At 33.5% G+C, this 18383-nt stretch overlaps 1 protein-coding gene across 2 annotated transcripts in view; it reads left to right on the top strand.

The window, feature by feature from the left end:
* Window positions 1–18383, top strand: part of CFAP299 (cilia and flagella associated protein 299) — a 503911-nt gene that overhangs the window by 478520 nt on the left and 7008 nt on the right. For both annotated transcript variants that reach the window (XM_006907617.1, XM_006907616.1), the window contains one exon: window positions 12591–12720. In XM_006907617.1, the coding sequence (XP_006907679.1) occupies window positions 12591–12720 (130 nt within the window). The remainder of the gene's footprint in view (window positions 1–12590; window positions 12721–18383) is intronic.

Genomic DNA, 18383 nt, shown 5'->3' with positions numbered 1-18383 from the left:
TCCAATTCTCAACCACATTCATTCTCCATGCTGTTTTTATCTAGATGTGAGGCCATTTTTCTATCCTTGATTTCATCTGCCTGGCTAATTCCTGTTGTTCATGTAAGATTCTTGTATAGCATTACTTCCTCCAGGAAGCTATCCTTTAATTTTCCTTCTCTTCCCTCAGTCTGGGTGAAATTTCCCTCCTTTGTCTTCCCTTTGAATTCCAGGCATATTGTAGTGTTGGGATAATCTGTTTTCTCCTATTAGACAGTGAACTCATAAGGCAGGGACTGCATCTTATTCTTCATTCTATCCCAAACACATAAAATTGTGCTTGATGTATAGTATATCCTCTTCATTAGTGTTTTTTTGTTTTGTTTTGTTTTTGTTTTTTAATGAATGCGTTAGTGAATGAGTGAATGAATTAATATGACTTCACAGGCACTTCTCTCAGCTCCTTTCCTTGTTCTAAGCCATGCGGTCTCTAGACAACATATTTTCCTCTTGACCTGCAGGAAAAAAAAAATGGACAAAAGAACTACAATGAATCCAGAAACCTTCCAAAAGCCTGATTTACTTACACACTTACCTTACTAGAACCTCTCGGATGGCAGTTGAATGGGAGGAAGGACAGGAGATGGTGCCTCACATGGGCAGCATCCCTTTAATCTAGCCAGTTGACAAAATTGCCATGGATTTGGAGATGTCCTGGACCAGATCATCAGTTCTGTTCATCTCAGAGCACACTATGTCTCACTCAGGTGATAACCCTGGTACTCACACGAGCAATTGTTCCTATAAGATCTACTCATTACAATATTCATAACATGCCAAGGAGAGGCTCTAGAACACAAAGAGACTGCACAGAAAGGCTTCATTTCCAATCATCACCCTGGTTTGGCCAGGAAATCTATGTTGAATTTTAACATATGACCCGTGTGCACCTGCCCTGGTGAACTCAAGCAAAGCTCAGAGATTTCTAATCCTGCCCTAATGCGCATAGTGAAGTAGGCCCAATTTTTGAGAGGTGTCTCTCTATACACTTCCTGAGATAAAACAACATCTTTGTAGCTGCTTTTTTAATTTGGCTCAAAAAGTTTCCTATTTGGAGTTTATTCTTGTCTTCTGCCGATGGTTTGCTCTCAGTGGAGAACCTTTATTGCTTTCATGGGATAATGGACTTTTGCCTAGCTCGAGAAATCCAACATATATTAATAGTTAGAAGAGACAAATAATGAAATAATCACCTTAAAAATCATAGATTGAATGCTGATTTTGCTACATAATATCTAGAACATTCTGTAGCTTCAATTTTCTCTTCTGCAAAATAATTAATAATAATAATAATATAGTCTATCATACTTACAGGTTCTTAGGAAGCTCCTGTGAGAACAAATATTCACTGATGTGGTATTAAAAAAGAGAAGAGAGAAATACTGAAAGAGTTAGACAATATCTACAATTGGAAAATATTAGTCATTGGGCCTTTTCTATATTTTGGATTTTAAACAAGAGTTTAAAAGTAAAAGCTCTTTGTAAATAATAAAGCACTACATCAATGCAAAATAACATTAGCAGTGGTTATTTCAATAATATCAGAAAGACAATAATATTAAGGTCAGACTCTCTGTGACATCTATCCAGTCCCTGCACCATCTCCTCATGTTTCTGCTTTGGAAAAGTGCTTCCTTTTTACCACAAATGGTCGTATAGCTCAATCGCCTTAGGACTAGCTATTGTTTTTTTTTCTCATTCTAAAATTTGCAACTGAGAGGCACTGCAGGATGTTTCTGATATTTGCTGTGATTGAGAAATCAGAAAGAGTTTTGCATAACTCATAAATCTGTCTCCATAGCCCTATGATGAGGGAGACTTGCTAATGGATACATCTGTATTTTTCACCCACTCCTTTCCCACTGCCCTACCAGAGAGTTAACTAGGGTCCCCAGTGAGGAGGCCAGTCTGTGGTTTAAGAGTATGGAAGCAGGGATGGAATCCTTCCTCAGGACCTCTGTCTATAAGAATGTCCTTCTGAAGAAGGAGCTTCTTAGTGGTGACTTAAGAAATCTACCCATTGAGTTATACTATTCTCTGCCCTTGAGGACCTATTACAATTAGTCAAATATCCCAAGTATTATATTTCACTTTACTTGTCCTTCAGTGCTTCCCACAACAGTTCATCCATTTGACACCACACTTTTGCTCAGAACATATGACATGGTGGACATATCTTCTTACTCAAGTGAAAATTAGGAGTGACGACCAGCTGGCAATGAACGCTCTATCCATGTGCCTTAAAGTGCTAGGAGAGCCAACCGTATTATCTCTCCTCCTTGCTCCTTCACTCTGAGCCCATTCTGGCCCCCAAGGGAAGGCACACCCAAAGTTTCTGCACTTTGGCAGGAGACAGTTAAGAATCACATTTTATATTTAATTCTTAACCCATAGCAGTTCACCTCTGCCTCTTCTCCTAGTGTACTACTGAAAATCTTTCATAATGGTTAATGCTGATGCATGTACATTTTTCAGTTCTTATTTAATCTAACTTCTACTATCCTTATTGTCTACAATCCTTGACCATGCTGCATTCCATAAGGAAAATCTCATTAAAATATGTTTAACTAAAACATATATTCTTTTTTGACACCTACTATCTAAAATTACCTTACGTAAATTTCTATTGTATCATTTTTCACGCTATTGTAATCCTTTGTTTGCGTTTTTAACGTCCCACAAACTATGAGTTTTTTGAAGGTAAGGACTGTTTCTTTTCATTGTTAAATAGTCAGAACCATTCCTGGCACAGAATAGATGCCCAAAATTATGTTGAATTGAATTAAGTGACTCTTCGGACTATCTGTCACGAGGGCTTTTAATGCTTCAATTATTTTAATAGTTACAGTGGGTCGTTCAACTGTTATCTATGTTTTCCCAATTGGCATATGCATATATTAAATAACTGATTGAATTTAGAGATACAATATATAACCATGGATAGGAACCAAGTTAACTAACTTATAGAAACACTAAACTTTAGGTTTCATATTCTTATTACTGAAAATAGCTGATCAAACATATATTTGTATATAGAATGTGATATTTTAGAAAATTAGTTATTACAAAATGTTTTACTGCTTTGATATTATTTGAAAAAATAGAAAAAGAACAGAAATATTTATTATTCTAGATTAAATTTCATGTCTCTACACCACAATTGCAATTACATATAATATATTTTTTTCCGCAGCAATACAATTAAAAAGAATCAACCATGAGAACACATGTTTTAGCATTGTTAAAACATCTTTATATTTTTGGCCAATCTATGGCAAAACTTTGGAAACATTCTACACAAACATTGGATAAATCAACTCTAACACAGGAGTGTTTAAATGGTTCATAGGTGTGGAGACCACACATCTCAGTTTGCCCAGTAGCAGCAATTTCTTTCTCAAAAGGATCCTAGTTTGGACAAGAAAAGTATCAGGTCATCTTACTTACAAGCTGTCTACACAGAGATAAAAAAGGGGGCAATAATGTTTAACACTTAAATTTTCCCATGACTGATATAAAATCTCCTGAATTTTTCTTCTTCAATAAAATCCTTTGATTTCACAAAAACTACCTTTCTGAGTTTTTCAGTTTATTTGTTTTTACAAATTTCCTTTAAATATTTCTCTGTCCTAAAAATTATATTTTATAAATATTTCTTTTTCTCTCAAATGAAATGTGTTTTAACTTTATAACTATGTGCAAGTCTGAGGTACTATAAATGCTTACTGGTCCAGCTGTATAAAACCCCAAAAGATTCTATTATTGATGGAGATTGAAACCAAAACACCTTCTTAACCACCATAAACTATTTTTTACATTCATGGGGAAAATCTGAGACAATACTAGCTTCCATTTTAGTGATGTATTATTCTCTGTGATACCAAATTTCATCTTCATGTAGTAGTGATTTTATCTTTTTCTCTGTGTTTTACATACTAGATACTGGAGTTGTTACAATCATTATTATTGTTCTGTATTCACCCCTAAAACCTTAGTTTGCCTTTAAATATATTTTTATGTGCATTTAAAAAAATCTTTGATAACATTGTCCATTTTGTGCTTTCAAATATGCCCTTTCCATTCCATTTGAAGGAAGACATTGGACAAAACTAAGGTAAACAAGGAATTCTGGAGACAGTGGCTTTGAAATTTTCTCCCCCTGGTGGTCCAAAGCTCTGCTACCCTATGATGTCATCAAAGTATTTTCTCTGGTATCAGGAATTATCATGTAAAATAGATGACAAACAGGTCATCATTTCCAAAAACATATATTGAGATTTCCTTATCAATTATTGAATAGATTTTACTCATATTTATTTCATTGTGTTATTCCAACTTATTTATGTAAGTTGTATATAAGTATGCTCTTATACCTATTCACTAAAATACCCAATTCCTAGGACATTTATCATAAAAGAAAATTGTTCTTTTATTCCAAAAACCTCATATTTATTTCATTGTGTTATTCCAACTTATTTATGTAAGTTGTGTATAAGTATGCTCTTATACCTATTCACTAAAATACCCAATTCCTAGGGAGAAAATAGAAAATTGTTCTTTTATTCCAAAAACTTTAAATTATTTCACATAAATTATCTCTTAAGTTCTTCTATGTATTGTAGATACAATGTGTTTGAACTTTTCTATTAATATTTTCAAGATGTGAATACTAAGATGTAAGTCAAAATAACATGTAAGAATTTACTGAGTCATAGCAACATTATTCACAGTGGCCAGGACCTGGAAGCAACTGAAATGTCCTACAATAGATGATTGGATAAAGAAGCTATGGTATATATATATACATACAATGGAATATTATTCAGCCATAAGAAGAGATGAAACACTGCCATTTGCGACAACATGAATGGACCTCGAGATAATCATGCTAAACGATTACCAGAGGACTATAGACTAGTGGTTATTAGTGGTTACTAGTGGTTATTATATAGGAGGGGGGAGGTAGACAGGGTAAAAGGGGTCAAATATAGAAGGGTAGGGGGAGAGTAAAGTGGGTAAAAGGAATCAAATATATGATAGCTGAAGGAAACTGGACTTTGGGTGATAAACACACAATGGAATATACAGATGTCAAATGATAATGTACACCTGAAAATTATATAATTGTATTAACCAATCTTACCCCAATAAACTTAATTAAAAAAAAAAGAGGAAAAAAAGAACTTACTGAATCAAAGAAGGCTTTAGGATCATAGACTGTAAGCATTATAAAGAGCCTTTTCAATATAGAATTCAACTTCTCAACTTTAAATAAGAGAAAATTAAAATCATTGCATCAGGATTTAGATTTCGTGGGGGTAGGGGGGAAATTTAAATCATTTCTTCAATTAAAATAATCAATCAATCAATTAATTAATTAATTTTTTTTAAAAAACGATTTAGATTTCCTAAGTTCCAGATCAGTGTTCCAGATCAGTTCTCTTCAATTTCATTTAAAAATAATTTTTCTTGTTACTTATTTATTTTAATTTTACAATAACTGAAAATAATATAATCAATTGGATCATAAATAATAATAGTAGAGATGGGCAATTTTCATTTATTTAGTCAATAAACATTTCTTGAGTGCTACTTATTGATATAAAGAGGGTACGGAAAGAATAAATAAATTTGGAAGGTAGGAAATAAAGTTTTAGTTTTTGATATGTTGAGATTAAGGAGTCTACTGTTTATCCCAGTTAGTACAGTTGAGCAGGTGATGTGGATTAGGAGCTCAGGCACGAGAACTGAGATGGAGAAGGGGTTGGAATAGGATGGTATAGAGAAGGAGAGTTTAATTATAATGTATTAGGAGAAAAAAGTGGTAGCTTACAGAGAACCTAAGTTTGAGGAAGTTTTTAAATCTTTTTTCTCTTCTCCCCTTTCCCCTTCTTATTCTTCTACATTTTCCCCCCTTCTTTCATCTTTCTTTCCTTCTTTTCTCTTTTTTTTTCTTTATTTCCCTCTTTCTGGTCTTTGTTTAGTTAAGATCATTTACATGTGTTTGTTATTTATGGGGAAAGGTTTTGGTGAGGTGAGTTTGATTATACTAGAGAAGTTTTGGGTAATTATTTGGAGTAACTAAAGAGTCAACAAGGGATGGAATTCAGACCATGCATGGAGATGATTTTTATCTTGAAAAGGAAGAGGGGCACCTAATCCTCTGAGTTGAATGGAAGGAGGTAGGGAACATTGTCAATATAAATAAATTTGCTAGTGATGGCACACAATGTTCATCATGTTCCCATTTAATGTCTTTAAAGTGAAGGAATAGGAGACTGGAACAATGTAATGAATGACAAAGATAACTAAAAATGTAAAAAAAAATTACTCTGTAGTCTCTGGAATCTAACTGGTGATAGAAATTTGGAATTTAGAATTACATCAATAGCACAGTATGTAATTTTCAGCAAGAGTTGTCACAAGATTGTATGTAGGAACAGAGAAGTCAAACATTTGGATCAGTCTAGAGCTGATATTTTTCAATACAAAGAAGGTCAACTGACCGAGAAATTTGTAATTATTGTTAAGTATTTTGTGAATCTTAGATAAGTAAATAAGTTAAAAAATTAGTTATAGTGAATTAGGATAAAAAGAAGGAGCCAGGTAATCCAAGGCCTCAGTGAAGTCAAAACAGCAGTGTAGATGAACTAACAAAGAATATTAATAGACAGTAAAAATGCAAATAGAGTTATGAGTTATGACAACATCTAGAGCGAGGATCTGGATGTAGGTGGCTTAAAAGGAGTGGAATTAAGGTTAACATATACATTAACCTATTCTGCCTTGACAGTTACTTTGCAACTTAAAAGTAATCAAAGAATAGCAAGAGAAAAAAAAAGAGCATTTGGATTGGTGACATAAGCAAGATAGAAAAGTAGGAAGCTATGGACTCTTCGTCCCCCTACAAATACACAGATTCCACAACAATCCCTAGACATATTTCCTTTGTGAGAAATCCAAAAACTAACTGAAAGACTCCTGAACCTCAGACAAATGCAAAACCAGACTCAACAAGCTAGTAAAGAGGTTTGGGACACCCTCTTGCTGGAATCCCTATCCCAGGCACAACACCTTATGATCAAAAAGAAACCCGCTAGCTCTCAGATTTCCCCAGGAAAGGAAGGGTTGATTTATTTATCCAGATGCCTAACTTTTCTGAAGAGGCTCCCCAGAGGACTGGCTTCCAGTCTTGGAGCTCTGATGGATGTTTCACAATCTATCCACCTAGGGGAAAATGGAGACAGTGGCCTGGGCTGGTAGACACAATAGATTTTACCTCCTGCTCCTCACAGAGTAAGCAAATAAAACCCACAGCTGCCTGCTTCTACTTGAGGAGGAAAAAAGTCAAAAGGGCTCCCCAAGAATCTTTAGCCAAGCTGATTGGTAGAGGTCTTCTTCTGTATGAGACCAGTCCATGAAGACTGGGAGAGGTGCCGGCTTTGTCTAACATGCAGGCATCAACACAAAGAGTCAAGGAAAATCAAGAATCAGGCAAAGATCTTCCAAAAAAAGTAATAAGATAAATCTCCAGAGACTGACCCAAAAGATATGCAATAATATGATTTACCTGAAAGAGAATTCAAAATAACTTTCATAAGAATGCTCACTGATGTCAAGAAAACAATGCATCAACACTGAGAAACTCAGCAAAGAGAAAGAAAATATTTAAAAGTACTGGAGCTAAAGAATACAATAATTGAACTAAAAAAATATTCATTAGAGGGTTTCAATATCAGACTAGATCAAGCAGAAGAAATGATCGGTGAACTCAAAAACAGATCATTGGAAATAACTAAGTCAGAGGAGCAAAAAGAAAAGAGAATGAGAAAGAGTGAAGAAAATTTAAGGAACTTATGGGACATCATCAAGGAGTCAATATACACATTAAAGGATTCTCAGAAGAAGAGAGAGATAAAGTACCAGAGAACTTATTCAGAGAAATCATGGCTAAAAACTTCCCAATTTTGAAAAAGGAAATGGACATTCAAATCCAAGAAGTTCAAGAGACACCAATAATGAAATAAATCTAAAGAAATTTATATCAACACACATTATAATCAAATTGTCAAAAGACAAAAAGAAAATTTTGAAAGGAGAAAAGTGACTTGTCACATCCAAAGGACTCCCTCCCCATAAGACAATAAGCAGATTTTAAGCAGAAACCTTGCAGGTCAGAAGGGAGTCAAATGACGTATTTATTCACAAGGCTTAACAAAAAGAGTGACCAACCAAGAATACTATACCTAGCAAACTTGTCTTTCAAACATGAAGAAGAGATAAATACCTTCCCAGAATAGCAAAAAAAGGTGACAGAGTTCATCACTACTAGACATGATAATGAGAAATGCTAAAAGGAATTCTTCAAGTTGAAATGAAAGGATGCTAAACAGAAACAAGGTAGCATAAGAAAGTATGAAACTCATTGATAAAAATAAATATATTTTAAAAATTACCTTATTACTGTAATGGTAGTGGTAAATCACTTAATTCTACTGTAAAAGTTAAAAGACAAATGTTTAAAAAATAACTATAACTAAAAACTACTAAAAGATACATAGTATGAATAGATGTAAATCATGATAATAACATTAAGTACATGGTGGGGAAAAGTTAAAGTGTAAAGTTTGTGCGTATGATTGAACCTCAGTTATTATCAGCTTAAAATTTACTGTTACAACTATAAGATTTTTTAAGGGACAGTTTAAGGGATAGTTTGTCCCTTAAAAACTGTCCTAAGTTAGCTGCAAAAAATAGTTCTAGGAGATACACAAAAAAATAAAATGAATTATTCAAACCATATCAATAAAAAAACAACAAAAAAACACAAAGGAAGAAAGCAAGAGAGGAAAACACAGACAAAAGAACTCCAAGACTAACAGAAAACAATTAATAATATGCCAAGAGTAAAATCCTTTCTATTAATAATTACTTTTAAGTGTAAATGGACTAAACTCCTTAATCAAAGTATATAGAGTAGGTGAATGAATTTTAAAAAAAAACAATTATATGATAAATACTGTATGATTTCACTTATACAAGCTATATAAAATAGTCAAATTTCATAAAGTCAAAGAGTAGAATAGTGGTTGTCTAGGGCTGGGGAAAGGGGAAATTGAGGAATTAATTAATGAACATAAAGTTTCAGTTCAGCAAAATGAATAAAGTAGGGAGATCTGCTGTACAACATTGCACCTACAGTAAACATTAATGTATTATACACTTAAAATTTTGTTAAGAGGGTAAATCTATTAACTTATCTTACCACAATAAAATAAAGTTTTTAAAAGAGCACTTGTTTTAGATTTTATAGTCTGGGTTTGAGACTGTATTCTAGCACTTACTAAATATATAAACTTAAAAAAATTTAATTACCTTTTCTCAACTTTGGCTTCCTCATCTATATAATAAGCATTGTAATAAATAACATGCAGAAGTCTTACTGAAATAAAAATTAGTCTACATGGATAATGGAATAGGATAGTGCTATGGCATATTAGATACATCTTCTCATATATAATGTTTTATGACAAAGCCCTTTTTACAGCTCATGCCTTTTTAAGGTCCTGCTTTTCCTTCTTCACACCAGGAAAATATACTGAAGTCTATTCCATCTTTAAGAAAAACTCTCTTAATTTTTTATATCCCTCTCTAGTGCTGTCATAGTTTTCTTCATAATTAAATTCTTAAAGGAATTATTTTTCTTCAGTAATTAATCTTTTTTTATCTTCTCTTAAATTCTCTATAATTTGAATTTTGCTCCCTCCACTTTACTGCAACTGATCTCCCTATAAAAGCCTTCCAAGTGCAAATTTTGATGAACTCCCTTTATACTTTACCTAATTTATGAAGCATTTGCTCTATTGTCTTTCTTAAAATAGCTGTTTCTTGATATAATCTTTTAGCTTTTGCAACAAAATAAGTCTCTTCTGGTTCCTTCTGATCACTGTTTTTTATTCTGTGTTGCTAATTCTTCTTCTTTCCCTTTAAAGCTGGTGTTTCTAGATTTCATCCTTGCATTTATGTTCTCCTTTGGCCACTTCAGCCACCTCTTTGAATTTAAGCACCACTGATACTTCCAGATCTATTACTTCATCTTTAAAAACTCTCTACAGTTCAGAAATTCATCCATTGCCAATTACTCAATTAATATGCATTCAGTATGTACTATATATCAGGCATGGGCTGAGAGGTGATATTGGAAATAGGGCAAAAAACAACACAAAGAAAGATACTTTGCTTTCATTTTCTTGAATGTTTCGTGGGGATTTCAACTTCAACATGTCTAAAACTGAACCCCATCCCCTCACCTCCTGCAATCCATTCCTTCTCTTATATTTTATATCCTCGTAAATAATTCCAACCACTTAAGAATTCAAATCAGAAATCAGAGTAATCCTATACTCTTCTTGTTGATATTTCTCTCTTCATCATTAAGTCCACTTTTTAATATCTTCTCAAATCTAGTCCCTTATTTTCATCCACAAGTAAACATCAGGATCACCTTGGCTTTGCATGTTTAAAATAGGATAACTATATACCTACTTCATGGTGTTGATGATAAGATTAAATAAGATAATAGATTCATTAGGCTCAGAATAGTACCCAGCACATGATAATTATTAAGTAAATGTTAGTTATCTTTATTAAATACTAATAGTTATTAGCTATTTGAATGGGATTTGAAATGAAACCAGTTTCCCATCCCCACCAAAAGAACAAAAGAATGAAAAAACAATCCTTTTGCTTCATCAAAAGTACCATGTGCTCAACAAATTAAATTTTTAATATAAAGAATAAATATATGTATAAAGAGTACACACACACACACACAATCTTCTTAAACTTTAACAAGGCTTTTCATTTGAGGTCTGAGCAACAAGATAGGAATGTGTGATATAAACCATGCCACTTCTAAGCATTGCTATGACTCAAGCAGCATTTTACTGGGAATACCTATATCTATACATCTCATAAATAATTATTTAGAGAGATTTACACATAAGATTTAGAATCATGCCCATTTTCAGATTTAGCAGTCTCCTAACTATGGAGGTCAAATTGTCTTCTTTGTTATGGACTGAATTGGATTAAAGAACCCTGCTTAGGGGCATAGTCAAACTGGTTCCTAATACCTTTACCAGTGAATTAAATCCATCACCAGTATATAGACTGCTATCTACCATTGCCCTGTTGGGGGCTGAGCCTGCCATGATAAACTTCATTTATGCTAGCTAAAGTGAGGACCCAGAAAACCATGAATATTCAAATAGTCATTCCTGCTCTCTTAAGGAGGACTGACTAAACAAACCAATATGGTTGGAAAATCACTTTTCCTAACCTGGTGCCTCAGAAAGGGCAGGCACTCCTATGCTTTGGACATGAAAAGAGTAATGGGGGAAGAGAAAGAAATAGTTCTCACTAATGTGTCCTCCAGTGATATAAACATATGATCTGTGTAATCAGTCTTTCTGAGTATTGAAATTTTTGAGGGTAAACATTGCATTTTCAGGTTATAGCACAAAAGTTGATGCCACAGAAAACAGTATAATTCAGAGCGAATTTAATAAATAAAATCTCTTTCAAAATGAATAAAGGGAGTTATAGAGGGAAAAACAATCCAGAAATCAGATAGTATTAGACATATTGGAAATTTGTTAATATTTGAACATATTAAAATGATATTAGAAATGTGTTAGCAGAAAGGAGGTATATAAAATAAGTATATTGAGAATTATTCCAACTCATATGACAGTATTATATTCATTTTGACAAGTAGGTCTAAAACATAACATCAATAGGAAGTTTCCGTAGACTAACGAAAGAAAAAGGATAAACTGCAGGCAATGTTGAACAATTGAAAGAACACGAATGCATATACTTTGAAACATACAGATCTGAATTGAAATATTAGTTTTATGACATATTAGTTGCAGGGCCTTAACTATGCTAGTTGACCTCCCCTAGTCTACTTGTCTTGTCTATGAAATGGAAGTAGCTACACATGAGTGTGATAGAATACATTACATCACATCTGCCAATGTAACCTATCAGATGCAGATTGTTTCCTCACTTCCTGGGAAATATATTATTGGAAAATAGAGCTTGTAAGAAATGAATTAATTTGTTTTGAATGAAAAGAGATGACTTAGGCTGCCATTGCTTCTGGTAAACAATCTCTTAATATCTTGAATACTCTTAATACCTTGATGAGTCTGAGCTGAAAGAAATAGCTTTAAATTCTTCTTGACTTCCTGGGAATATAATACTGGAATAGGCCCTAGGTCCTAGAATGTCCAAACCAGAAAATCACACAAAATATCCATAAATATGTATCTGATTTGAGAAATATGTAAATGATAACCCACCAAGAATAACCCACTCTAATCTCTTCTGCAAGAATCTTAAGCACACATGTGTTCTACATGTTTATACAGGCATGACCTGATCCATTTATCTTGAAATTGAACTTCTCCAAGTATTTTTTGAAATATATTTGTCAATTTAATGTATTATACATATCAATTCTTAACAAGTGTTTATTTTTATAGCTATTACAACTGGGACAATCATATTGCTGTTTGGAATTCAACTCCCAATTATCAAGTGATCGCTGATAATCCAGAAGGCTTACTTTTCAAATACAAAAGAGACAGAAAAATTCTCAACGTGGACCCAAAGGTAAGTCTGCTTTTATATTTATCACCAAATCTTGCTGTATTTGTACTATTATTCAAAAAATCTATTAAATATTGGATAGCCTTAAGTTTTTATATCTAGAATTGAAAAACTATGTTGAAACTTCAAGCATGTATTATTCTTACAAAACCCCAAAACTTAATAAATTAATAGAAATCAATATGGAAGAGTTTTGGTGGAATTTAAATAGAACTCACAAATGGGAACCCTTCTCTATGCCTACGAGCAGAATTAGATTAGGGAGGCAGTGGGTCATGCATTTGTGTGCTCTCATCCTGGGATCTCCAGTCTCTTTTTGCTCTAAATGGGGACATGAGTCATTTAAGAAAGGGAGATTCTCACCTCACATATGTATTTAGAATTCTAATATCACTTTTTACATGTAAATAACACTGAAAACAGTATGGCCTTTAGTGTATTAAGTGTTAACTTAGAAAATACATTTTATTTGAATATTTTAAAGACATGTCCTATAATATTTTGAATTATTTCAAAGATAAATGTTAATATCTTACACATTTCAAAGACTTCATTTTGCATCATGATTTTTAGTCATGACTTGTCATATGTTTGGTGGTAGAGGTTAAAACTTTACTTAAAGTCATAGGTTCTTGAGTTGCTTGAGCTTCTTTTTTGAACTTTTGAAAAATGTGTTAATTACATGACAGAATCAGTCTAAAATCCAAAGTCAAGAAAAACATTCTTTCATAATGAAAGAAATAGGATCGGGGTGAGGATAGACTAAAGAAAAAGGAGAGTCTGGTTCTAAAATCTTTTCCAAAACTTTTTAGAAATTTAAAACCGAAAATAAAATTATTTTGTTTCATATCCACTCACTACAGTTCTTAATATAGTTAATAAAAAGTGCTCAATATCCATGTGCTCAGAGAATGAATGAATAAAATTTTGTAGCAAGAAATGGATTGTCATCTGTAATTAGATATATCAGAAACCCCAAATCAGTGACTTACACAGAGGAAGCTCTTTCTTTCCCATGTGTGAGTTTAGATGGTGTCAGTCATCTGAGCCAGGTTGGTCCTCATCCTCATAGGTCAAAATAGATCTCCAACCAAAATAACCAAGTCCCAAACAGAATTCATGGAGAGAACTCAGAGGGTGCAAAGGACATGCGTCCACTGCCTTGTAAGGGAGTTTCCCAAAAGCTGCCACACAAACATTCGCATGTGCTCCATAACAAGAGCTTGGTCAGATGGCCATATCTAGCTACATGGAAGACTGGGAAATGTGTCCTTATTCAGATGGCCACATGATCAGCTGAAAACAGGAGTTCTAAGAAAGGAAGAAGAGAGGTTTGGGTAGTGGTTTCTAACACAATACTATCTCCTTCAAAAGAATACTACTCTTTTGTTTGTTTGTTTGTTTCAGTTTTCTCATTAGCAAAATGAAGGACTAGACCTGAAAATCTTTAGGGTCATATTTATTATAAATTTATGAATACCAAGGAAGTTTATCAGCACACCTTCTCTCTAGTATTGCCTCTTATCATAAATGGGTGTCAAAATGTTATCAGTTAGGGCAAAGTACAGAAATCTTAATAAACAGCATTTACAAAGTATTTTCCTTTTAGAAAGCTAAACTATATATGTAAGAAAAGATATAAAATTATTAATAGTTTCATTAAGATGTGTGAAACAAATTTTTGAATTGGTTTTGAATGACATTACACTTAAATTATTTTAGGGCTCTATTTTAACTAATGGCATATACATACTTCCAGAATGTATGCCATGAATTATGGCTTTTATAGTCTTTGTGGAATGATTATTGAATGCAAACTGTTACATGAACGTAGTTCAAATAACTTTAACTAAAACACTCACTTCCAAAATAATCAACCATAAAATTTCAAAGATTTAGTCAACAATTCATGGAATGTAACATTTTGGTTTTTTTTTTCTGGAAGATTTTGATTATAATTTAAAAGATTCATAATGAGTCTGAAGGAAGGGTATTTTCAAATCTTTGAGAAAGAACAAGGATTTAGTTAATTAGTGATAAGAGTAAAGAATTATCAGGTAGGATACTTGACAGTATTTGGATATTTACAGTTTTTTAAATGTTATTTAAATTTTATCTATTGAAGATAAAAATTAATAACCCACTTACGGGAAAATAATATTGGCCTCAGCATCAATAAATGAAATTCTATGTCTTACTTTACTATTAACTGGCAGTATGACCTTGAGAAATTCATCTAACCTCACTTGGCTTTAATGTTCACAAGTGGAAGATGAGTCTTGTCATTTTCTATCTCCAGAGTCCCTCTACAGCCCCAGGTCTAATTCACAGCAACTTTGACTCAGCTAGGCCCAGAAGTACATAGTTTCATAAGCAGCCAATGTGATTCTGAGATAGATTATCCATAAAACACAATTTGAGAAAATTTGCTCCATAAAAAGACAATAATCTCAAGAGATCTGGCACTCTGTTCTGAAACATAAGTGTTCTTGAATGTTCTCAAACAAAATATAACACATATATTTTAATTTTTATAGTTAGATATAAAATTATCATGTACATCCCTTACATAATTTATTTACCTTCTTCAAAGAGCCATGATCCTTTTATATTTTATGCATCCACATAGCATCTTTTACAGACCTACAGGAGAATCAAGAAATAAGCTAAAATATCGAGTTTTTTTAAATCACTAATGCAAAATGATAAGAATTACATTTTTATACTCAATTTTTTTCTTGGTAATTTTGCTTGAAATTCTTCCTAAGGTAATCACCTTCTTATAACTTGAGTTAAAAAGCTCTAAAATATTATAAGAACAGTATAACTCAACTCTCCTTTTCCTTTCCTTCAAGTATTCTCTTTGAAATATTTTATGCTTCAAATTAAAGAGAACGAGATAAATGAAAGATGGAAACAGTGATAAACAGGATGTGTTTCTTTCGTACAGAACAGATGTAGACTCATTAATTCTGAAGTATGGTTCCCATGAAACATACTTGTTTGTGAATGGTTACAGTGGCAAAAAGAAAACTGTGCAGGTCTTACAACAAGGAATATGTGCTCATTGGTTAAGAAATTCCAAATGCAATAAGAGTTTGGTTGCATTGAAAAAAGGACCACTGACTTTAACTTCCCTGCAGCTGTATAACATCTGGAACAAATAAGGCAGGTTTCTATTTTTGAGTGAAGAATGCTTGTTTGAGTGATTCACACCCACCAAGATGTTTCCAGTGTATTATCTTTAGAAGGATTGCGTGGAAACACTTTGCACTCACTCCCCTATGTTATCTGGACAAATTAAAAAATAGGCATTTTTCTTTTGCTTTTAGAAAACATTAACCATGGGAGAGTTTGCTTTGAGTCTTTGCATAACATAGGTGGTCTAAAACCTTCACAATCTACTAATGAGAGAGAAAAATTGTGTAGAATAGTTTACACTAGCTGTTTTCTCCTTCCCTCTTTCATTCACTTAATGTGAGAGCCCATCATCTACGAAAAAAATTCTGGTTAATAGATATTCAATCAATATTCATGGAATAAATGATTGCACAAACGATTCCCTCTAAACACATAAGAATAATGCTACACTAATTAAAAATTGAGGAATGGATTATGTCACTGATACCTGATGAGCAATGATAGTCAGAAAGGGTATGTTCACCCCACTCTACATTGATCCAAGTAACTCAGAAAAAAAGTTGCAGGAATTCATCAGTGGAAACTACTGCAGTCATAATTTTAAGTTTTGTAGAGGTCATGCAGAAGTCTATATTTTGGTATGTATTTTCAAGTCTTCTTTTGCAGTTCTCAAATTAAGACTGTTGAATTAGGACATATTTTTGATTTATGAACAAATTATTCAAACGGGTTAAATGACTTGCTCAAGGTCACATAGTTTATTATTAGTAGAATCTGGCAATGGAGCTTAAACTTAAATATTATAAGATGCCATAGGGCATGTAAAGATGAGCGAGACTTCAAATCAACCCTTGCCCTTTCAATATTTATACTATTTTTAAGGAAACAAGCATGTAAAAAACATATCTACACTATAAAGCAGAAAGCTATCTATATGTCACAAAAGAGAAATGCTTTGGGAATTCAGTGGAAGAAGAAATGGCTTATGATCTGTGGCAGGAACCAGTGGAGAGGGGACAATAAGGGAATAGTATTGAGAATAATGTTAGGTGATAATAGACGAGGTGATCTTTTAACTAGACTTGAAGAATGATTAGAAATTGAACACATAGAGACAAAGAAGCAGGCAATTACAGGAAGAAACCCTACTAGCAAAGATAAGGTTGAAGAGTGTAAACAGACAAAGGAGTACCTAAACAGTTCAGTTTGGCTGCTGCATTGTTTTGGAGGCGTGGAGTGGGAATTACGTGTGGAAAAAATCATGAAAAGCCTTGAATACAGGACTGATGAAGATCTCGGACTGAACTTGATAGGAAATCTAGAAACATGCCAAGGCTCTTGTGCAGGGAAATAACAGGATGGAAGTTATGTTTTAAGGACATGAGAGGGTGTAGATTAGGACAGACTAGAGAGGAAAAACTAGAGAAGACGAGAGCATAACAGTACTTCAAGTGAACAACAAAGAGGACTAGAACTAGAGGTCCTGCCATAGTTAGCAAGCTTCTGCATTGATGTTTTTAATATTTCAACTACCTTATTATTCTGATAAAGACTAAATTTATAGAATACATATCTATCTAGAAAAAGTGAGAGATCTTATTTTACCATCACCTTCAGAAACAAGAGAGGATGGGGAGAATGGAGGAGTGTAGAGAAAAAGGTGAGCTGGATGGGTGTCTATGCATCTGTTGCCTCTTCATTCTTTTATTCAACCCTCCCTTCCTCATTTGATGTTTACTGAGCACCTATTGAACACTACGAGGTATAATAAGTGAATCAGAAAGGTGGGTTTCTTTTGCCCTAACAAGCTTACAGGTTAATTGGTGGGTGAGTGGGTAAGTAAATATAATATGCATAGAAGTGACAATCTAGAAAGTGACCTGAGAAGATGGAAAACACTCTACAAGAATTCAGAGGAGAAAGCATTTACTTTTGACCTGAGGCATTAAAAAAATGAGTTAATGGAGGAGTTAGCATCTGAACTGAATTTTGAAGAGTGGTTATGGTGAGGACAGAGGGACTGGAGCCGAACGGGTATTCTAGTAGGAAGGAACATCACACATAAAGGAAACACAGAGCATAGGGCTGCATGGCAAGGGAGAGGACCTATAAGAGCGCATAACAGTAATTCAAGAAAAAGAGGACTAGAACTAGGGCCTGATATCAGAATCACCCAGGAATCTTTAGAATATATGAAGCCTAACCTCATCTCCAGAGATTCAGGTTGAATTGGTCTGGGTTGAAGGCCTGGGCATCTTACTTTTCAAAAGCTCCCCAGGTGATTTTAATGAGCAACCAGGGTTGGGACCAAGGTGCAGGAAGGAGGGTAATAGCAGAGAAATTTTGAGGAGAAATTGAAGTACAACTATGGAAGCCAAACCAAATGAATTTTTGCCATTCTGCATAGTTCAATGAGAATCAGTACCATTTGTGTCGTGACTTAGAATCGAAATTTCTAAGTATGAAAATGTATAAACCATTTTGAAAAGAGATGATGTTATTTCTCTGCTGGCTAAATTTTATTG

Source organism: Pteropus alecto, unplaced genomic scaffold (assembly GCF_000325575.1).
Source record: "Pteropus alecto unplaced genomic scaffold, ASM32557v1 scaffold161, whole genome shotgun sequence".
NCBI lineage: Eukaryota > Metazoa > Chordata > Mammalia > Chiroptera > Pteropodidae > Pteropus > Pteropus alecto.
This window is presented reverse-complemented; position numbering and strand designations above follow the sequence as displayed.